Source organism: Delphinus delphis, chromosome 9 (assembly GCF_949987515.2).
Source record: "Delphinus delphis chromosome 9, mDelDel1.2, whole genome shotgun sequence".
Lineage (NCBI taxonomy): Eukaryota > Metazoa > Chordata > Mammalia > Artiodactyla > Delphinidae > Delphinus > Delphinus delphis.
This window is the reverse complement of record NC_082691.1, coordinates 25,281,866-25,306,123: the sequence shown is the minus strand read 5'-3', so window position 1 is coordinate 25,306,123 and position 24,258 is coordinate 25,281,866. Positions and strand designations below refer to the sequence as shown.

General features: G+C 36.4%; 1 protein-coding gene across 1 annotated transcript in view; it reads left to right on the top strand.

The window, feature by feature from the left end:
* Window positions 1-631: 631 nt before the first annotated feature.
* The window catches only part of SEMA3C (semaphorin 3C), a 186,859-nt gene continuing 163,232 nt past the window's right edge, over window positions 632-24,258 (top strand). Inside the window, exons 1-2 of the mRNA XM_060020334.1 lie at window positions 632-806; window positions 2,831-2,971. Of these exons, the coding sequence (XP_059876317.1) occupies window positions 2,869-2,971 (103 nt within the window). The 5' untranslated portion in view covers window positions 632-806; window positions 2,831-2,868. The remainder of the gene's footprint in view (window positions 807-2,830; window positions 2,972-24,258) is intronic.

Below are 24,258 nucleotides of genomic sequence, written 5' to 3'. Positions count from 1 at the left end.
CTTTCGGACATTAAGGAAACAATAGGAAACAATACCCATTAAAAGGATAAGCATCTGCGATGAGGCTGTTGGTTTATCTCGACCGGTTTTAGAAAATTTTCTACGGGAAAAGAACGAGACTCGTGCCCTTTTAAAAACGCATCTCTTTGCCTTAAAAGGATTTAGTGATCCTTCTCTTGCAAAAGCTGCTTTGCACTTTGATATTTAAGGCCAAGCTTAATCTTGAATGCCTTCCAAGAGCAGCCGGTAACAAACAAAAACCTTGGAGCACACCCTGTTAAGTTGTTCACTCCACTGCAGAGCGCGAAAGCAGCAGAGGTGTTCAGTTCGTCCCCCAGACTGCTGCGGCGCATTCCTGTATCTCTAGGGCGGCTTGTCCTGGGGTCGGCCCCGCCCTGGCGGCTCCCTGCCACCCTCTCGCGGGCGCGCTCTGGGTGGGGCCTCGCGGCGGGTGGAGATGCGGCCGAGTGTGCTGGGCGGGTGAAGCGAGCCGGCTGGGCGGCGCGCTGGGGCAGCCAGAGCCGCGCGCCGCGTCGCTGTAATCGGACACCCGAGCGCTCGCCCCATGCGCCGGCCACTTTCCATTCACTTCATAGTGCTTGATTGAGCGACGCAGAGCAGGGCTCCCGGTGCCGCGCCACTGCAACGCTGAGGATTCCTTTACAAAGAAACTCAGAGGACCGGGAAGAAAGAATTTCACCTCTGGGACGCCCTAGAAATTACGGTCTTTGGGGAAAAGGACTACAAACACGCGGATCCAAACCTGTAGCAAATTGACTTTTCCGTGCTGATCTCGTCCCACATCGGTAAGCTGGATTCGTTGTTTTCAGCATTACAAATTTAGAAAAATATAACTTTTGGGTCTGGGTATAGACTTTTCACATATCAGTGTGCTCAGGTCTGGATATTTTCTTAAGAGCGCATGCAGTTTGTCATGGAAGTGTTTCCCTTGCTGAGAGCCCGGCTGGAATTGTTTCTTTAGGTTGTGACACCTGCGGAGAGTTTAAAGCTGAGTATTTCCCTGCCTTCTAAGGCAAAATTACTCGAGAGGATTTTATAAAAGAGTCCTTTTCTTACGTGTTATTAATGTTCAATCAGTACAAGTGAAAACAACAAGCAGCATGTCTTAAGTGTTTGAGTTAAAGGGAAGAAGTCATAAAATATGAGGGGCGGGGGCGTGTATGAGACACTTGGCTTTCAGTCCCTTCTCAGCTCTAGGTTGGCTTGAAATCACATTGCTCTGTATACTCACTCCACTTGACCTGTCATTTCATCTCCAATATTATTCTTTGCAATTTGTGGCATATGTAGCTCTCGTGGAGGCATATCAGATAAGATATTGTTAATAGCAATATGTAGAAATTCGTGATTATTATCAGCCTGCTTAATAAAGAGACAAAGTTTAGGCATATTTATAGCTTTGTGTGTGGGGGTCTTTATACATAAAGTCAACAAAACCAGGGAGTAAATTACTAAGGGAAAGTCACCCTATAAAATCAATTTTCTTCTAAGTTAATTTAGGGATGACAAGGTGAAGAGGTTGTGGAAGCAGGAAGAAAGTGTTTCTTTTGAAAATTACCAACACAAACATCTCTAGGGTTTCCTCCATCTGTGTGGTAAAAGAAGCATGCAATTTTGTTTCTGCCTCTTATAACATATATACCACCTAGGAAATCAACTTATAATTTTTGTTTACAATGGCATGTTCGGTTTAATTGTTCCTTTGCTTCTGTATTACTAAAGCTTTTCTATTGCTTCTGTTACTTTTCAAATTTTAGTGGCATTTCTTTATTGAATAAAATTAGTGGTAAAATTTTAATTTTAAAAGCCACATAATATTGAAGATCAGTATTGTTGTAACTTGTAAAAATAAATTTCTAGATTAAACTCTGTCATGTCATCTTATTGTATAATTGTGGTAGATTCAAAATGATGGGGTTTCTTTTATGGTCCTGAGTTTATTTTGCATATTGTGGCCACTAGAGCTCCTATAGATATGAAGTTCCACATTACCTGATCTTTGTTATTCAGACATTAGTTAATAGCATGTGTCAATTTTATAGCTACAGTTTCAAACAGTAATACCTGTCTCTCTGATTTATCTTTTGACATTTTGACAGCCCACTTTCTAGTCGATTTATTTTAAATATGCATTGAGGGATATATGGTTCACTGGATTGCTCACCACTAAGTCATTGGTTTGAATTTGGCACAAATCCATGGTTACCTCATCTACATCATTTAACAGCTGTATGGTCATCTGTATAAACTGGCAGATAACTAATTCCAGTGATCAAGGATTGAGCACTAGTAGATCTCTGTGTAGAAATATCATTTCAGAGATGGTTACTCCAAAAGAGCTAATGAGTGTGTGGAAGTGAATGTTCATGTGGGATTTTCCTACTGCTACTATATTTATGGTAGAAAGAGAAGTTTTCATCCACTAATACCTATTTGCACCATTCTCAAGTCTTTTCAATGTAATGTGTTTTTTAAAGCGAAAAATAAGTTTAAATATTGGCTTTTCCTTTGGGAATCAGTAACTTTTTCCTGGCTGCCTTGTTTAATATTAGCATTATTTTGCTGGAAGATGAAATAATTTCATTTTTAACAAAGACTTCCAGACACAAATGAAATCAAATCCAAATTTTCACATCTAAGAAACAGTCACAGCACCTCCTACTGTTTGCATGACTGTAAAAGTTCAGCTGTGTCTTTTGTGAATAGAGTGCTCTGTCTAGATTGCTGGTTTTGCGTGTGTGGTGGGAAGGGGGGTGTGCTCCTAATATGTGAAGTGAAATATAACAAACTTGTTATCTTTATTTTAAAGGTACTTTCCCTTGGATATTAACTTGCAAATCTGAAGAAATGGCATTCCAGGCAATTTGGGTCTTGGTTGGAGTATTTGTTTGTTCTACCTGTGTAAAAGGATCATCTCAGCCCCAAGCAAGAGTTTACTTAACATTTGATGGTAAGAAAGTTGATAAACACTCTGAGGACAATGTTATTTGAAGTATTTTTTCTTATCCAGATTCAAAAATTACTAAAGACAGTAAAATATTATTGAGTATTGATTAGCTTTAAAAATATCTAGTGGACAGCTTTTTGGATGACAGCTATTTTAAATTATTGGTTAATAGACAAAAGCCTCTCTTGCATTTGTTTATGAAAATGCTTGAAGTATATTCTGCCCTTTCTGAAGTTTCTTCTGTGTTTGCATGCACGCATATGAGGAGATGGTGAAGAACTCAAAGCCTAAGGTCTTTGATCTTAGTAGTCACTTGGCTTTGTTGAGGAACACCCCTTAACTGCTAATCCTCATCAGCAGAAAGAGCTATGCAAGTTTAATTATTACAATTTTTTATAATACATATTGGGCCTTAGCCTCAAAACTGGTCTCTCCATACATTGTTCTACTGGTGTTTCTTCTATTTCCATGAGGAGTTCCTGAGGTTGGCAAAGTCTCCTAATTAATTGAAAAGGACCTAAAAGAATAGTCGGAAATATTGCAATATTTTGATTGCTGTTGTATGCAGATGTTCTCTTCAGAAGCTTAGGGAAACGAGTGTGATTTCAAATGTTCACAAACATGAAAGGCTTATGGTCCTCTGAGGGTATGGTTTGCCAAATGTGCGCATGAGCTTTAATGTATATAGTTCAAATGACTTGTAGATGGATGATTTTGGTCAGTCACGTAATGCATACTAATTGGACAGATGGAATAAGAAATGGATCAGAGGGCATCCCTGGTGGAGCAGTGTTTGAGAGTCCACCTGCCGATGCAGGGAACATGGGTTCGTGCCCTGGTCCGGGAAGATCCCACATGCCGCGGAGCGGCTGGGCCCGTGAGCCATGGCCGCTGAGCCTGCGCGTCCGGAACCTGTGCTCCGCAACGGGAGAGGCCACAACAGTGAGAGGCCTGCGTACCGCAAAAAAAAAAAAAAAAAGAAAGAAAGAAAGAAATGGATCAGGCAGGAAGATCATCCTGCCAGTCAGGTCATTTATATTTTTATTACTTCTTTCAGCTCTGTCTCTGCGTAAACCTCAGTGTCACTGGGCATATTTTCATTCATTTGAGAAATAGTATACTCTCAAGCCTTATGTAGCAGGATGTCTTTGAAACTCTATCTTGAATGTCAAACAGCAGTATGACTGACACTTATCACTCAAATGGCTATCCTTTTCTCTTTCTTTCTTAAACCACCAAGTGCTTTCCCCAAGGTCATCATAAGCACTGAAGGGGCCTTATTTAGAACTTAGAGTGTGTGAGCTTCTACTTGTTTCCTTAGCTTCTGAGTTAGGCATTCCCCTCAGAAACCCATGGCTATCCAGTTAAGTTGGGAAGAAAGGAAAAACAGACCTTTGAAGTATCTTTTTTTTTTTTAATTACTAACAAATCTTGCAGCCTGCCAACACCTCTTCTCCTAAGTTGAGAACTATGAATTACCTAATCAAATAAAAAAGAAAGGCATTAAGGAACAGTACAATTTCTCCCCAGTTTTCTGTATTTCTCTCAGCATATAGGAAGATGGAGTGGTCTCATAGATGAGGTATCTAAACTTGCTCTCTCTATTACTTTGAAACTAGTAGAACTTCTTTTAACTGAAACTTAAACCAAAATATGTAAACATTAAAAGCAAGTGTGTCAGTAGAGATAATTCATTAGGTCTGTGTTTGAAAAGACAATTACAATTTACCTTTTACAGAGGAAATTAATACAGTCTTTTAAAACCAAACTTCAATACCATGTAGGACAGTGACTGCTATTTACAAAGTGACTAGAAATTATGATGGGCTTTTTAAAATTCTGCATATCTAAAATTTTAAATGCTCTTAATCTCAAAACAGATTCTTATAGAATAATACTTTAATTTATAACATATGCAGAATACAGCATGATTAGATAAGCTAATGATCTGAAAGTCTTATAATGCCTATTTTATTCTTCCCAAGAGTCTTACTAGGAAATAATTAGAGAGATAGAATTCACTTAATTTGAATACTGTTTTAAAGAGATATATCAACAAGCATAATGAAATGCCACGGTTTCTAAATTAATACCAAAAAAACTCCAAAAATGAACTGTATAATAGACAAAGTATCATTGGAAAAGTACCTTGAGCAAAACCAATTGTTAAAATGTATATATTTTAATCATTAATTCATATTAATTTTCTTAAGAGATTTGACAGTGAACCTGCTTGAGATCCTGTTCCAAATTTCTTATCACTTAAAGTGTCTCTTTGATCTTATTATGACTTCTCTGAGTATCGCACTGAATAGGTTACTAAATTTCTTCCAAAATGGTTTAGTCTTAACATCAAAATATAGAACTTTGTACAAGGTTGACATATATATGAATATATGTTAATTTAAATATATACAGATATATACTGTCATTTATTTCATAATTAAAAATTTCTGAGTGACACATTAGAAGAATCCTCTCAGTCTTGTCTTACTGTCCAATTAAGAATCACAGTCAATTTAAAGGTGGGTGAAATAAGAGATCTCTTCTCCCATCCAAATTCCATCCCTTCTTGTGGTGGTGATAACATTTGGGAAACAATGATTTACAGATTTGCCTTCCCTATTCATCTAGTGCAAGGTCAACCAGATGGTCATCACTACTATGGGAGAATGTACTTCAGGTGTTATTAATTAGTTACATTTGTGCTAGATAAATCTTGCATGTTAAAAGAACAGTGACTTGGGCTTCCCTGGTGGCGCAGTGGTTGAGGGTCCGCCTGCCGATGTAGGGAACACAGGTTCGTGCCCCGGGCCGGGAAGATCCCACTTGCCACGGAGAGGCTGGTCCCGTGAGCCATGGCCGCTGAGCCTGCGCATCCGGAGCCTGTGCTCTGCAACGGGCGAGGCCACAACAGTAAGAGGCCCACGTACCGCAACAAAAAATAAAAAAAGAACTGTGACTCCTATTAGATATTGCATTTCATAATTTTTATAATTCTTATTTTTTGCCATATACCTTTTCAAATGAATAAAACGTTCATGCAAATTATTTTTGTTTGAGTTGAATTTTTCTTGAAAAAATTCCAATTGTTTGACAAATTCACATTTCATAACATTATTGTATATTTTTTTTCCAGAAAATCTTTAAGATCAATAAGGGTCATAAGGAAAGGCGAGGCTATGTATATAAATAGACAAAACTTGTTTTGCTTGCTAATATGCAAGGGAAATAATTGTTGAAAAGATTCTGCTTTATCAAGAAGAAATTTTAGCATGTAATCTTTTACAAAATCAGGAATAAATACTCCATAATTTGACAGAAGATATCAGTTGCATGTAATTTTAAGAAAAGGTGCTGAGCTTCAGAAAAATGGAAATATTGTCTATATTTGAATAGATATGAAATCTGATGACTACTTTAAATGTGTTAAATATTGTTTCTATTTAAAAATGAGATATTCTTTTCTCTTTTGTTTACATTTTTATTGAGATATAATTGACATATAACATTGTATTAGTTTTAGGTGTACAACATAATGATGCGATATTTGTATGCACTGCAGAATGGTTACTGCAGCAGGTTGTTACCATATGTCATTGTAGAAAGTTCCAAAAATTATTTTTCTTGTGATGAGAACTTTAAGATTTGCTTTCTTAGCAACTTTCAAATACAGTACTATTAATTGTAGTCACCATGCTATATATTATATCCCCATAACGTATTTATTTTATACCCAGAAGTTTTATATCTTTTGACCCCTTCACCAATTTTGCCCACCCTCCACGCCCTGCCTCTGGAACCACCAATCTGTGCTCTGTATCTAAGACTTGGACTTTTTTTTTTTAAGATGCCATATATAAATTAGATCATACAGTTTTTGTCTTTGTCTGACTTATTTCACTTAGCATAATGCCCTCAAGGACCATCCATGTTGTTGCAAATAGCAAGATTTCATTCTTTTTTGTGGGCGAATAATATTCCATTGTATATGCATACCATATCTTCTTTATCCATTCATTCATTGACGGAAGCTTAGCTTGTTTCCATATCTTGGCTACTTTAAATAATGCTGCAATGAACTTGGGTGTTCATATATCTTTTGAGTTAGGGTTTTCATTGTCTTTGGATAAATACCTAGAAGTGGAATTACTGAATCATATGGTAATTCTATTTTCAGTTTTTTGAGGAACCTCCCCACTGTTTTCTATAGTTGCTGCAGCAATTTACATTCCCACCAACAGTGTACAAGGGTTCCCTTTTCTTCACAATCTCACCAACACTTACTTCTTGTCTTTTTGTTGGTAGCCATTCTGACAGGTGTGGTCTAAGGTGAGCTATCTCATTGTGATTTTGATTTGCATTTCCCTGAAGATGAGTGATGTGGAGTATCTTTTCATGTGCTCCTTGGCCATTTGTAAGACTCTTTGGAAAATGTTTATTCATATGTTCTGCCCATTTTTTAGTTGAATTATTTGTAATTTTGCCATTGAGTTGTATGAGGCCTTTATATATTGTGGGTAATACCCCTTATTGTATATATAATATGTTTTGCAAATATATTCTCCCATTCAGAAGGTTGCCTTTTTATTTTGTTGGTGGGTTCCTTTGCTGTGCAGCAGTTTTTTACTTTGATATAGTTCCATTTGTTGATTTTTGCTTTTGTTGCCTTTGCTTTTGGAGTCAGACCCAAAAAATCGTCGCCAAGACTGATGTCAAGGAACTTATTTCCTGTGTTGTCTTCTAAGAGTTTTTTGTTTCTGGTCTTACTTTTAAATCTTTAATCCATTTGGAGTACATTTTTGTGTATGCTATAAAATAATAGTCTGGATTCTTTTTTTTTTTTTTTTTGCATTGGGCTGTCCAGTTTTTCCAACACCATTTATTGAGGAGGCTGTCCTTTCCCCATTGTATATTCTTAGCTTCTTTGTTGTAAATGATTGACCGTGTATGCTTGAGTTTATTTCTGGGCTCTGTGTTCTGTTACATTTACCTATGTGTCTGTTTTTATGCCAATACCATACACTTTTGATTACTACAATTTTGTAATATAGTTTGAAATCAGGGTGCATGATATCCCAGCCTTATTCACCTTTCTCAAGATTTCTTGGCTATTCAGGGTCTTTTGTGGTTCCATACAAATTTTGGAATTGTTTGTTCAATTTCCGTGAAAGATGTCATTGGAATTTTGATAGGGACTGCATTGAATCTGTATATTGCTTTGGGTAATATGGACATTTTAACTGTATTAATTCTTCCAATGCATAGGCACAGAATGTCTTTTCATCTCCATGTTTCTTCTTCAGTTTCTTTCAGTATATAGTTTTCAGTGTACAGGTCTTTCACCTCTTTGGTTAAATTTATTCCTAGGTATTTACTCTTTTTTTCCTTTTAAATAAACTTTACTCTTAGAAGAGTTTTAGATTTACAGAAAAATTAAGAAGGTAGTACAGGTAGCTTCCATATACCCTACACCCAGTTTCTTCTCTTGCTAACATCTTATATTAATATGGTACATTGGTTACAATTAATAGACCAATATTTATATATTACTATTAAATAAAGTCCATTTTTTAAGATTTCCTTAGTTGTTTTTTTTTTTTTTTTTTTTTGCCGTACACGGGCCTCTCACTGTTGTGGCTTCTCCCATTGCGGAGCACAGGCTCCAGACGCGCATGCTCAGCGGCCATGGCTCACGGGCCCAGCCGCTCCACGGCATGTGGGATCCTCCCGGACAGGGGCACAAACCCGTGTCCCCTGCATCGGCAGGCGGACTCTCAACCACTACGCCACCAGGGAAGCCTCCTTAGTTTTCACCTAACGTCCTTTTTCTGTTCCAGGATCCCATCCAGGATAGTACATTACATTTAGTCATCATGCCTTACTCAGCTCCTCTCATAGCTGCTTTTCAAAGCAAAACAAAGAGAAGCTCCTCCATGGTTCCTGTGGTAAATTAGTCTCTCCTGCTTCTGTCTTTGGTCTTGGGCCATGCACAACTAAAAGTTTAATATTTAAGGCATTCTTCCTGAGGCTGGTTTTTGTAAGAGCAGAAAATAATGGGAAACAGTAATATTCTAACACTCAAAAATTCATAGCACCAATGTAGGTGCTGAATACATACTTCACTGAGTTTATCTAGTGATCCAGTGAGGTAGTGTGTATGGAGTCTTCCAAAGCCGCAGTCTGTGTTTTCATTGATGATAGAAGTGGGGATGCTCCCTTGCTGTCTTGGTCCTCCAAATTTCTTTACAAGTATGAGTGGCTATGCAACTCAAGTTTAGTCAATGTGATGTAAGACAAAGATACTAGGTAAGGTTTATATAATGCACAAACTCACCGGCATTCATTTGGCCCTTTATCCTTTGCCCTAATCCATGATTCCTATCTGGAATATCAAAAATGGTTTTGATTAATGGAAATAAAGTATTTTATTCTTTCTGATGCAATTATAAAGGGGGGATTGTTTTCTTAATTCCTCTTTCTAATAGTTCATTGTTAGTGTATAGAAATGCATCCAAATTTTGAATATTGATTTTGTACCCTGAAAATTTACTGAGTTTATTCATTTTAAAAGTTTTTTTGTGAAGTCTTATGAATTTATATAATCATGTTGTCCACAAATAGTGACAGTATTACTTCTTCCTTTCCAATTTGGATGTCTTGTATTTCTTTTTCTTTCCTAATTGCACCGGCTAGGACTTCCAATATTATGTTGAATAGAAGTGGAAAGAGTGGGCATCCTTGTCTTGTTCCTAATCTTAGAGGAAAAGCTTTCAGCTTTTCACCATTGAATATGAGGTTACCTGTGGGTTTGTCATATAGGGTCCTTATTATGTTGAAGCATGTTCCCTCTATACCCCCTTTGTTGAGTTTTTATTGTGAATGAAAGTTGAATTTTGTCAAATGCTTTTTCTGCATTTATTTGAGACAATCGTGATTTTTCTCCATTTCGTTAATGTGGTATATTATGTTGATTAATTTGCAGATGTTGAACCATCCTTACATCCCTAGAATAAATCCTACTTGATCATGGTGTATGCTCTTTTTAGTGTATTGTTGAATTGTGTTTGCTAATATTTTGTTGAGGATCTTTGCACCTATGCTTATCTGGGATATTGGCCTGTAATTTGTGTGTGTGTGTTTGGTGTCCTTTACTGGCTTTGGTATCAGTGTAATGCTGGCCTCATAAAATGAGTTTGGAAGCATTCCCTCCTCTTCAATTTTTTGCAAGAGTTTTAAGAAGGATAGGGCTTCCCTGGTAGCGCAGTGGTTGAGTCCGCCTGCTGATGCAGGGGACACGGGTTTGTGCCCTGGTCCGGGAAGATCCCACATGCCGGCGAGTGGCTGGGCCCGTGAGCCATGGCCACTGAGCCTGCGCATCCAGAGCCTGTGCTCCACAACAGGAGAGGCCACAACAGTGAGAGGCCCTCATACCGGAAAAAAAAAAAGAGTTTTAAGAAGGATAGATATTAAATCTTCTTTGAATGTTTGGTAGAATTCACCAGAGAAGCCATCTGGTCCTAGACTTTTGTTTGTTGGGACATTTTCAATTACTGATTCAATCTCTTTATTAGTAATTGGTCTATTCAGATTTTCTATTTCCTCATCATTGAATCTTGGCCGATTGTATGCTTCTAGAAATTTATCCACTTCTTCTGGGTTGTCAAATTTCTTGGTGTTTAATTGTTCATAGTTGTCTTTTATGGTTCCTTGTATTTCTGTGATTCCTTGTATTTCTGTAAAGTCTCCTTTTTCGTTTCTGATTTTATTTATTTGAACCCTCTCTCTTTTTCTCTTTGGTGCATCAAAAAAATTTTGTTTATCTTTTCAAAGAACCAGATCTTAGTTTCATTAATCTTTTCTGTTGTCTTTTAGTCTCTGTTTAATTTATTTCCACACTGATCTTTATTATTTCCTCCCTTCTACTAATTTGGGCTTCATTTATTCTTCTTTTTCTAGTCCATTTAAATGTAAAGTTAGATGGTTTATTTGATATTTTCTTGTTTCTTGAGGTAGGCCTGTATCACTATGATTCCCTCTTACAACTGTTTTTTGCTCTATCCCATAGATTTTGGTGTGTTGTATTTCTTGTATTTCCATTTTCATGTGTCCCAAGTTATTTTTTGATTTCTCTTTTGATTTCTTCGTTGACCCATTGGTTGTTCAGTAGCATGTTGTTTAATCTCCACATATTTGTGGGGTTTTTTTCCTTTTTTTTCTTGTAATTGATTTCTAGTTTTATACTATTATAATCAGAAAAGATGCTTGAATTGACTTCAGTCTTCTTAAATTCACTGAGACTTGTTTTATGACCTAACATATGATCTATCCTGGAAAATATTCCATGTGCACTTGAGAAGAATGTGTATTCTGCTGCTTTTGGATGGAATGTTCTGTATACATCTGTTAAATTTTTCTGGTCTAATGTGTTATTTAAGACTGATGTTCTGTTAATTTTCTGTCTGGATGATCTGTTCATTGATCTTAGTGGGGTACTAAAGTCCCCTGCTATTATTATACTGCTGTCATTTTCTCCCTTTAGGTCTGTTAATATTTGCTTTATATATTGAGGTACTCTTATTTTGGGTGCACAAATATTTACAAATGTTATATCTTCTTGTTGGTTTAACCCCTTTATCATTATGTAATGACCATCTTTGGTTTTTTTTTTTCACATTATTCATTTTAAAGTCTATTTTGTCTGACATAAGTATAGCTACCCCATCTTTCTTTTGGTTTTGTTTGGATAAAACATCTTTTTTCATCCCTTAACATTTAGTCTATGTATGTCCTTATGTCTGAAGTGAGTCTCTTGTAAGAAGCATGTAGATGGGCCTTGTTTTTTAATCCATTCAGCCACTCTGTCTTTTGATTGTAGAATTTATTCCCTTTACATTTAAAATAATGTTTAATAGATATGTACAAATTTGCTAATTGTTTTTTGGGGCTGTTTTGTAGTTCTTCTCTGCTCCTTTCATCTTCTCTTACTCTCTTCCCTTGTGTTTCTTTTTTTGTTTGTTTGTTGTTGTTGTTGTTGTTTTTGAGGTACGTGGGCCTCTCACTGCTGTGGCCTCTCCCGTTGCGGAGCACAGGCTCCGGACGCGCAGGCTCAGCGGCCATGGCTCACGGGCCCAGCCGCTCCGTGGCACACAGGATCCTCCCGGACCGGGGCACGAACCCGTGTCCCCTGCATCAGCAGGCGGACTTTCAACCACTGCGCCACCAGGGAAGCCCCTTCCCTTGTGTTTTGATGACTTTCTTTAGTGTTATGCTTAGATTTTTTTCTCATCTTTTGTGTATCTACTATAGGTTTTTGCTTTGTGGTTACCATGAGGTTCACATATAACAGCTTATATACATAACAGTCTACTCTAAGTTGAAAACAAGTTAAATTAGAATGCATTCTAGAACTGTATACTTTTACTCCCCCGACCACCTTTTATGTTTTTGATTTCACATTTTACATCTTTTTAGTTTATGTATCCCTTAACTAATTATAGTTATAGTTATTTTTACTACTTTTGTCTTTTAACCTTCACACTAGCTTCATAAGTGATTAATCCACTACCTTTACTATATAGTTACCTTTACCAGTGAGATTTTTATTTTCATATGTTTTCTTGTTACTAATTGGTACCACTTCCTTTCAGCTTAAAAAAGTCCCTTTAACTTTTCATGTAAGGCCAGTTTACTGGTTATGAACTCCTTTAGCTTTTTCCTGCCTGGAAAACTTTATCTCTCCTTCAATTCAGGATGATAACCTTGTGGCGTAGAGTATTTTTGGTTGGAAGTTTTTCCTTTCAGCACCTTGGATATATCACGCTATTCCCTCTGTTCTGCCAAGTTTCTGCTGAAAATTCTGCTGATAGTCTAATGGGTGTTCCCTTCTATGTAACAAGTTGTTTTTTGTCTCTTGCTGTTTTTAACATTCTTTCTCAATCTTTAAATTGTGACAGTGTATTATGATGTGTCTTGGTGTGGATCTCTTTGGGTTCTTCTTATTTGGAACTTTCTGGGATTCCTGGATCTGGATTCTGTTTCCTTTCCCAGGTTAGGGAAGTTTTCAGCCATTATTTCTTCAAATAAATCTTCTGTCTTTTTTCTCTTCTCCTTCTGGGACCCCTGTAAGGCAAATGCTGTTTCTCTTTATGTTGTCCTAGAAGTCCTGTAAACTATCTTAACTTTTTAAAATTCTTTTTTTCTTTTGCTGCCCTGTTTGTGTGAATTTCCACTGCCCTGTCTTCCAGATTACCAATTCGTTCTTCTGTTTCATCTAGTCTGCTGTTGAACCCCTCTAGTGTATTTTTCAGTTCCATTTTTGTATTCTTCAATTCTGAGACTTCTGTTTGGTACTTTATTATCTTTTCTGTATTTGTTCAAGTTCTCACTGTGTTCATCCAGTCTTCTCCCAAATTCAATGAAAATCTTTATGACTAGTACTTTGAACTGTTTATCAGACAAATTACTTGTCTTCATTTAATTCAGATTTTTTCTGAGGTTTTATTTTGTTCTTTGTTTGGAACATATTCTTGTTTCCTCATTTTGCTTGACTCTCTGTATTTGTGTCTATGTATTAGATGAAACAGCTACCTCTCTCAGTCTCAAAGGAGTGGTCTTATGTAGGAGATGAACCTTGTTGTTCAACCTTGCAGTAACTCTTGCATGTCTCTCAAACCCCTGTGATTGTCTAAGCAGCCTGATTTATTTTTGGTATGTCACAGATGTTGAGGGTGTACCAAGCCCCATCAGTGTTCCATAGGGAGGGATCTCAGAGAGCACCTAGTTTCAGGCTGATTGGAAAGAATACCCTCAGGTAGCAGCTTTTAAAGTATGCAAATATATACAGCTCTGTGGGACCACAAATGTAAGCCCTGCTGTCTTCCAGATCAGGTGATGTGGAGGTGTCGCCTGGATGACAGTTGCAAAACTCAGGGCTCCAGACGAGTGTATAAACTCCTTTCTGGGAGGCACCAGTGAGCTGTAGTGAGGCCGAGGGAGGAGAATACAATGATGGCATTCCCTGTCCTACATTCCCTGAGAGCACTTCCATAGCTTCTAGATGTGTGGCAAACCTTAAGTTTCCCCCTCAGGTTGAAGCTCAAGAAAATAGGCCTGTTTTCACAGAAAGACTGGGGTTGTGTTTCATTCTGCTGTCTGTTCAATGCCCTGGGTGTGGTAGCCTTTCAAGAACTGACTCTCTGATTGTTTCCGTCCTGTAGGGCCCAGAAACGAAAGCTCCCCTGGCCACCAGAGGCAGGTGATCAGGGTGCATCTCCTGTGTGGACTGTGCACACCTGCTGGCTTTAGCGAGGCAGCAGGAGAACTCAGGGTCATGATGCATCTGCAGATGTTATCTTTAGAGATGGAGCAGAAGAGTACAGTAATGCAACTTCCAGCTTTAGAAGGCAGCAGGAGAACACAGGGCAGGTCGTGAATGCCAGAGATTTAGCAGAGCAGCAGGGAAGTGCTGTGACTGTATGTGCCTGGTGGTACTAGCCAGGTAGAGGGGAGAACACAAAAAATGTCACCCACCAACACCTCCATCCCCAGAGAGAGTCCTAAAAGGCCACTACCCCTCCAGCAGATGCTTTAAGATTAGCAAATGAATTTCCTTCACATATAGACTAGGAAGTTTTCAAACTGCTACTTTTGTGCTGAGTCCCAAGGCGAGTTGTCTGTATGTAAAAGCCCTTTAATAGCAGAATCTCACTTCCCAGCAGCCTTTTGGGTCTCCTGGACATAAGCCCCTTTGTTTTCAAAACCAGACATTATGGGGCCTCATGTCTCCTGTGCAAGTCCCAAGGGTTGGGGTGCTTGATATGGGGCACAAACCATTCACTCCTCAAGGAGAAGCTCTATATTTGTGAGATCCCTCCTAATTGTGGGTTGCTGTGCCAGAGGTGGATTTTTTGGCAAAGAAGCACTAATTCAGTCATGTGGATGTTTTGGTTTTGTTAGTACAAACCTCTAAGTTATCAGACCTTATTTTTTTAAGTAATCCTGATAAATACTGGATTATCATTTTTGTTTATGTTTTTAGATCTAGAAAGATAATATTCTGAAATAAAGAAGTAGGATAAGACTAAGGTGCACTCAATAAAACACAAGCTTCAAAAAGCCTGAATATCATTTTACTGAATAGGCAGCTGTCTGGCTCCACTTCAAGTTTTCTTTTTAGAGTTTCTAAAAAACTCTTATGAGTTATCAAGATAACCATGGAAATATTTTAAATTGCTTTATAAAGCTATGAATGCTCAAAAATAAATTCATTGATAGTTAACTGCATGGCAGAAAAGTCAATTATTTGTGACTGCTAGTAATTCCTTGCTATGTTCAGTAAAGACTTTCTACTACTAAACTGTTCCTCACTCCATTTAAGCCTGTGACTAATTACCTAAAACTCAAAAGAAAAAAACAATTAAAAGATTAAAACTCCATAAAGATTTTTGCTATTTGGATACATAGCTAATATTGGCCAATTTTCCAGCCCCAAGTTGAGTTTTACATTTACATTTACATATGCATGACAGTGGTTTAAAAACATAAAAATGTCAGTGTGAGTTGTATCGGGAAACAAGTGTATTCAGTGTAGAGACTAGGGTTGCATAAGATTATAAGCTCTTTCAGTTATTTACTTTGTGATTCTTTTTGCCTTCTTTTAGTGCTGAATTTTAATTAATAAAGCTGTCAAAGTCTCCAGGTCATTGATAGTATACAAATGACAGATGATGGAATTTTACAAAACTTCTTTTATCTTTTAATATCTGCCTCATTTGACAGAAAGCTTAGTTAATTAAACAATAAATGAAAGGACCCCTGTGAACTAGTAGGCTGAATCCAAAAGCTGATAAATTGTTATTGGACAATAAACTCAAAACAATAAATTGCCTCTTTATGAACTCTGGTAGCATTAACATTGCAAGGCACATTTGTTGAAAACAGTTTGCCTACTGGTTGCCCAAGAGATAAAAATAAAGCCTTGATTACTCCATTAATCTTGGAGAATGCTCACTCTGGTTGTATTGAATCTTCTGAAATACTTAGTTCTTAGGAAAACTTGTGTTACTACAATTTCCTTTAATTTCCCTGCCAGTGGTCTCAGTTAAATGTCAATTAAACATCTTAAATAACACCTGCATGTTTTAATAAACCTAACTCAACAAGGGGTGCTGTGTGAATAGGAAGCTCTTTGCATTCTTCCCCTGTGAGAGAGTCACTGAACTCAGGAAGGGATTGATGAATGCAAGTGTGAGTTGGATGTTACCTAAAGCATAAAGAATCTTTAGAGTAGCACTAAATTTGTGGTGTAAAGAGCAAGTTAAAACAGTTGTAAAATACTGTGGGAATAGAAAATGAGAAGAAATTGCCCAAAAATTCATATGTCTATATTGCCGTAAGGTATATATTGACATGGGACTCTAGTAGTCAAAATAAGACAAAATCTGTTTCATAGCCTTGAATTGGAGGAGAGAAGTTTTAGGTATAGCAAAGAATGTCTCTTGGGAAATATTAGGACAGAAATGTATTACAGTGATATGCTGTGTATCTCTTTTTAAATGATTTTTAGAAAAAAGTTGGAAACATATTTTCCTGTCATAAAAAAGTAATTCTTGGTGAGTTTTCTCAGAATCCAATAAGCCTAATTCTGTTGCCAAAAGATGATGTTGTGGTGTTAAGCCATTCCTAGAGGTACAAGGTTCCTGCAGTTGGGAACAAAGAGGGATGCTTCAGTAATCTGAAATCAGAAGAGTGAGCTTATATGCTCTGTTAATTTAGTCAACCAACTATAGCAATTCCATGAAAAAATGCGTCATATTCCATGATTATCCATAGATACATGTGAATATTTATGATTGAACTGTCAAATGAAGGTGGCTCAAGTGATGCTTGATAGATTATTTTAAATCCATTTTACATGTTGATCAAATATGTGGATATGTTTTTCACAAGTATGGATAATAGGATACGTTACATAGACTTTCTTTGCAGTTTTGATTTAGAAAAATATACCTAGAACTAAATATATGCATTTTTCCATCCTTCATAGATGTGTGCTACCATTTTGTCTTCTGTGTTTCTAAAATATTTTGATAATTTATTTGTATTCATTATAATAATAATCACTAACGTTAATGTTGCCTTTGTGCCAGGCACTATTCTAAATACTTCACATTATCTCATTTTATTCTCTAACAACACTGTGAATTAGGCACTATTTTCATCCTCATAAAATGGAGGTACAGAGAAAGTAACTTACCTGAGGTCACAGGAATGGAAAGGGACATGATAAAACACAAGCAGTCAGAGTCCAGAGCCAGAGCCGTTTCTGCAGATGCTGCTAGAATTAGTTTTAAGGTCCACAAAAATCACAATTAAAATAAAAAACCATTTTCTGAGGAAGTCACACTATAACTCACTTTATCATGTTAAGGGTGTCAGTATATTTTTGCTCTTCTCGTGGAACAGCAAGCCTTCCTGAAAATAAAGGAAATAAAACTCATTCTGTACACCATTCCTAATTCCCTCTTCAATTTCAGTTTCATCAAAGTAAGGATGAGGGAATCACCCTCTGGAACAAGTTTATTTTGTTGCTGTAGGTGAGGTCTCCTTTTGTGGCTGTGAGAGCAAATCTGAGCTCAGACAAAGGATAACTATAGAAAAACTTATTATTCACTCTCCTTACCTCAGTATACAGGTTTATCAGGGTGTGTCCCCCTAACTTCAATATAGCCTATACTTTCTTTTAAAGAAAAAAAAAATTCAGGTGCTCTTTTTTATAGATACCATTGCAGCGTCAACTAACTATAGCACTGAGACACACTCAGTTTTTTCAATTTCCAAATATCTCTTATATAATGAGGTTAAAAAAATCCAGTCATTTTTATTTTAGTTCCATTACTGTCAAAAAATAAAAGTATTCATAAAGAGAGCTGCAGGCTTTGGGCAAACTCCAGGACTCTTTTGCCTTCTGCATTTCCATTTATGTGTTACTGAGAACCTCTGCTGTTAATGAAAACAGTTAAAAGCAAGGAACAGAAAGGTTAGACATTTTCTAAGGCAGAGTGTGAGTTGGCAAGAAGGGCATATAAAAGGCAGAGCTGAGTGCTGAGCCATGTGCTATTTTAGGGCAGCACTAGCCATGAAACAATGTGCTGAGCTGTAAAAGATGGCAAGTACATTCTACATTTCTAAGATGCATGCTCAGAAACAATCATTTCTACACTCCCTCCTTATTCAATAAGAATTAACTGCCTTTGAGCACTCAGTAGTAATATTTTACTTCTGCAGGGTGCTTTTTACTTTTCGGAGAATTTCCACATGTTATCTCATTTATTACAGAATGCTTAGGCAATAGGTGGGCACGGAGGCCCCAAGGAGCTAAATGTCTTGGCTAAGGATCTGCAGCTTGATGCTAACAGAGACAAGACTGGAAGAGGGAAATGGTATAGGAAAAAGAAAACTAATTATGTAGAGAATAAGAGACATTCTGCAAATGTATATTACAAAATCTGCAGAAATGCCAGGCCATTAATTTCAATGTTAGCAAATTTGTCACATGCTATTTGTTTCCTCAAAGTATGCACAACACTGTAGCTTGAACATACCTTACATTTTTAATTAACTACTGATTTTTAGCAGTAATTTATGGATTATTATATGTCAGGCTTCAAATATATTGAACATATTAGAAATGCCTGTAAATTTTCTTTGAAAAGATTGAGGCAATACATAAATACCAGAAGTTCATATTTTTGTTTCTAATTCATGTAAGTTAATGAACATACTTTCCTTGCCTTGCCTTCCCCAAGTTATTGCTTTTGTAGTCAAGAGTTTCACTTGCTGTGCTCTGTACTTTAGGATTCCATTTTCCCCTTTGTCAATCTTTAGAACAGAGTATTCTATGTATTATCTTAGAAAGAAACAATCATTAAAATAACGTTAAGATCTGGTTTGAAATGATGCCAGTGAAAGTGCCTAATATTCTTGCCTTTCTCAACTTTAACATTTTCTAGCATTTAAGATTCTTGATAATAAAAGGGTAAAATATTCTACCTAATTAATTCCTAAATTACTACTTTACTGAAACTATTTTCTTATAAAAAATTAGCAGATACCAGGCTTTGGATATAAGATTGCTTATATTTAAGCTTATATATAATGTAATAGCTAATGCCAATTCTCTAGCCTATATGGAATTGATAGGCCAAAGGAGTCAAAGCAATATAATTTTACAGAAGATAATTGCTATTTATCTAAGAAGAGGGTCAGACTGCTGATCCTGTGAAAAGAAAACCTTGAGTCTCTTTAGGAGTAATAGCACTAAAGAAACAGTTGTTAAATTCTTTCATGAAAAACTTCCTCTTTCCTTGGTATAGATTTTCACTTTCTAAAGATAAATGAATTATGGAGAGGGGATATATATCTGAGTAAAGATAAATGCACAATCTTTACATACACATACATGTATACACATACTCTGTGGGTAAAGATCAATTATATTTCATTACCGTTTTGGTGTTTTCTAAGTATATGTTCTCTTGTAAGTGCATATAACAAAAACTGAGAAGTCGTGAAGAAAAGAGTTGTATTCCTGGTATCGTTTTCAATGTGTTACTGATATGTTTTCTTACTTTAAAGTTATATTTAGCACAAATTTATCATTTAATAATTGGATAATTAGCTTGGCAAACACTTTAGTACTCTAAATGTTACTGTAACACTTAGTTATACAGTAATAGCTAGTGCAAGTGAGCTGAGGACCAGGGCAAGAAACTCTGGTGGCTTCTGTATTTGAGCTTTGCCTCCCTCCCATTATTTATGGCTAGTAATAGTGAGAACAAAGTGACTTGCTGCCAGAAGGAGGTAATCCATCCTTAGCACAGAAAACAGGAACTTAAAGGGAGCGAATGGAAAAAAATAATATGTAAAGGCACTGTAAAATAAATACCTAAATTTGTTTACAACATTTGCTTCTTTTACAGCCGTAAAGTCTTCCAACCCAAGTGGCTAGTGTGACTATAGTTAGCATCAATTACCAAAGACTTAGCAGTGTGCCAATTATAGCATATGAAACATAATCTTTCATTATGAGCTTCTCCTTTCTAAAAATCTTTGCAAAATTTAGATTAGAAAATCCCTTTTTTCTTTTGTAAATCGACATAACTTTATACAAACTGTGTGAAGTGCACCAAGCTGGGACTGCATTCATTGCTGAAATTTTATGATGAATACAAGGGTCTGAAGCTTTTAAGACAGCACTAACAAAATTAGAAACTGAGAGTAAGGGGAGTAGAACATCCTAGTATTCCTTTCCTTGCTTATTTGGGTCAGGTAGAAGTGGTGTATGTGGCCACAGTTTCTTTTAAATGGTAGAGACTATTACAGTTCCACAGAAGTGTAATTCTTAACACGGGGACTTCTTTTTTAATGAAGAAGTGAGTAGTAGTAAAGTGATTATAAAATTGGCTTGTATAAAAAAGATTTTCATTGAATTTCATTATGGAATTAGAGTTACGTCTATATGTATGCAAATCATTCAATAGACTGGATTGAAAATATTTTAATAAAGAAACTTAAGATGATGACCAGGCATGCAAAAGTTTTGATAATATGATGTGGTGAATATTTTGAAGCTCTTTTTAAAACTTTTCCATCCTCTTAAATATACGCTATTTGTCATAATTCAAGCAAAAACAAAACCTCATGACTTAAATTATCTCTTGATTTGAAAGATTCTTTGGATAATTAATTGTCAGTTGCCAGTAAGAACCTTAAGCGTTCTCTAAACATCATCAACCTAGTTCTGTATTCACACCTAAATGTTATTATGTAATAAAGATGCAGACAATGGGAAGAGATTGGAATCTCATTACTATTATCTACAAATCTAGGTTTAAATAGAACCATTCCTTTCAGAAGCAGTCTTTCTGGCATCAAAAGTTTCCAACTTTTATTGGTCTATCCAGCCAGATTGTTGCTCCATAAATTCAAACTCATGGATTTTTTTTTTTCTTTCTCCTGAACAGTAATACTCAGAACATTTCAGGAGACCAGAACATTAAGCTGGAATAAAACAATGAGTGTATTATCATCACCAAAAGAGCATTTTGAATTTTATTAGTAGAAACCAATTAAGATGTTATTTTCAAGCAAAGGGCTTGGCAAGACTTCAGAAAGTTACAATACTTTCCAGAGTCGGGTAGGGGTTTAGCTGGCATAGAGGGCAGATCTTTAGCTTAGAGTCTTGACAGCTTTAATGCACATGCAACTGGGATTTTTTTGTTTAAGCTGATTCTCTTAAAAGCCATGCTTCCTGCCACTCTTCAACATAATTGCATCAATTCCACTTTCCATTAGAACTCAAAACCTGCTGATATGACTGGAGTTTTAAAACCTTTGTGTGAAAATCTAATTATGCATATTTTTTCCAGGGAGATCTGATAATGCATATGTTCTACAAAGTTATGTTTTTTATTCTGATATCTAGCATAGACTTTTATGCTAGTCATATACTTTGGTTATTCATTTAATTGTATTGACTCCAGTGGCGTAAGCAATTTTCTATTACAGGAGGAAAAGAATATTCAATAGGCTCTATTTTGTTGAAGGACAAAGGAGCACATACCTATTTGCTATAGAATAATAAAATATTCTGATTTCAGGTGAAAGGAAATGATTATCTTTTTATTATGTGTATAATATCTATGTCCCTTTTATAATGTGCTTATTTTCAACAGTTTGTCTTTATAGATATTTTATAATGATCTGCATTGATTTACTTCATCTCATATATTTCTACTTTTTTGATATGTATTTGACACTTTTCTATACTTATAGTTATGTATAGACATTTCAGATATTACATCAGGAATTTAAAGTGTAAAATATATTTATCTAGCAGTTTATCACCTTGCATTTGTTTTCCTTACATTCTTTCTTTGGTTTTTCTTCTTTTTTAATTGAATTAAGAAAAAGATTATTAAGCTTAGCCTGGACTCATTCACAAAATGGTGAAAGCCTCAGAGCCTAGGTGCTGATGGAACATGTAGCAGGAATTGAGTTAAAGATGGCCTAGAGTTAAGATGCATCATTTATATATGCTTTGGAAATGAAATTTAGTGCCATAAACACTTAGATGAAATTACCTTTAAAGCAATAACCATCTTTGGTTTCCAAATTTTACAATACATATTTGATACTAAGGCAAAATTTTAAAACCTTTTCTAAAATTGCTTCTGGGTTAAAAACAGAATTTTAATAACCAAAGATAAATTTGCTGAGGCCCATTAATAATAAAGCATAGATATTTTTCAAGGTATGTAAGTATCTGTATTAAGTTCCAATAGCACACATTACGTTCACCTTAAAGTGGAAGCTGGAAAATGTGGTTAGACTTGATTGTTGGCAAATTATGGGTCAATATAAGAAAAAGCTTTCAGGCTTTTATAAAAAAATGTTGTATCCATCTGTCTCTTATCCCTTTACTCCCCACTCATCCACCCTACTTTGGAGAGATTCCATTAAATACATTGTTCCATTTTTTAAAAAGACCCAAAGAACTGCACTGAATTCCACGAATATTTTAGAGAACCTACCTTGTACAATGTGGTTGCTACATCTGTAGGTACAAAGAGAAGTATGGCATGGATCCTGTCCTCAGTAACCACCCGTTCTAATCAGCAGGGTAAGCCAACTACATAAATACTACACCAGGCACAGCTTAATGTGTGCCATAAGAGCGACACAAACAACTTATAGAAGAAGCCAATTTTGAAATAAAAACATTATCTTAAGTTGGTTTTGAAAATTGGCTTTAAACCCTTTGTGGGCATTAATCATTCTGCAAGCAGGGATTACAGTTTTATCATGGTTATAAACTGGATTGAGAGGGGAGTTCAACTGGAATGCCAAGGAAGAGGTTATTACACTTAACCAAGGTTCTCCAAGCCTCTGGGGCAAAGCTCTTTTGCTAGGATTTGTTTTGTCTTGTTATTCACCTCTAAATCTCCAGCAGTCCTGTACAATGTAGAATCATTATGAGTGATATACTGACAAACAGTTTGGCACCAGTTTGCCAAACTGTCTCTGAATGCCCAGAGCATTTAAAATCCTAAACTGTCTATAGTGGTGGTAGGAGCAGGGGACTGTTTTTAGAGTCTTCTCCATTTCTCAGTTTCCAAATCTCTCTTGTTCTCTTATTTGATTTCTCTCTCTCTGTCTCTCTGTCTCTCTGTCTCTGTCTCTGTCTCTGTGTCTCTCTCTCTCTCTCTCTCTCTCATACACACACACACACACACACACATACACACACACACACAAATACACAATGTTGGCCATATGTGAGGGATAGAAGAAAGACATGAAGCAGCCTGTCTTAAACATCAGAAGTCCAAAATAACTAGGTCTTCAGAAATATCTTCTTTTATACATGAAAATGAATTCCATACCAGAGGTCAGAAGCTCCTTTCTCTGGGCTTTCATTCCCATCAGCAGTTTTCCATCTTATCATAAGACTACAAGACAGAAGAAATTAGACCAGGGAAAAATCTATAACTCTAAATGTTTGGAACGACTGGTCATGTTAAACCCAAGACCTTATAACACTGATTCTCCATGTTGGCTACACATTAGAGTCACCTGGGAGCTTTAAAATTCTGCTGCCAAGGCCACACCCAGACCAATTAAGTTAGTATCTCTAGGGATGAGGTATAGCCACTATTGTTTTTAAACTTCTCCAGGTGATTTCAATCTGCAGTCATATTTAGAGACCACTGCCTCCAAATCCCTAAAGTTCAGTTTCTGTTAGGGAACATGAAATCTCCCAGGTTCTTTTAACAATGAAATATAATTCTATTCAGTCTATTGCTCTAATGGTTTCCAAGATAGAGTCTTTGCTAAACATTGAAATATAGCCACTTTACTCAACAGTGGAGATTTTCAATGCCAGAAAAATCATCATTAGTGTAACCATAATGCACCTTGAGTGTTCAGTACCCATTGAGTGAACAAATACCCTTCACTTATTTCTTTGTGAAATATGAAAGTCATGTCAAAGTTATGACCTAGAAAATTATGTTCTATTTTCTATTTCCTTTATATTTTGAAATGTAGTGTCATCTCAGTGAGATTCTTGACAACCTAAGCTAGTCTTGATTTAAGTTATGTCGTCAGGTCTAACAGAGCCTGGTGCTAAGAAAATTCGGTAAAGATCTGTGCAGTATGTACTCGCTCACAGACAATTTCATTTGTATGTGTTTGTGTCTAAATGTGGGATAGCAGACTCTCTAAGA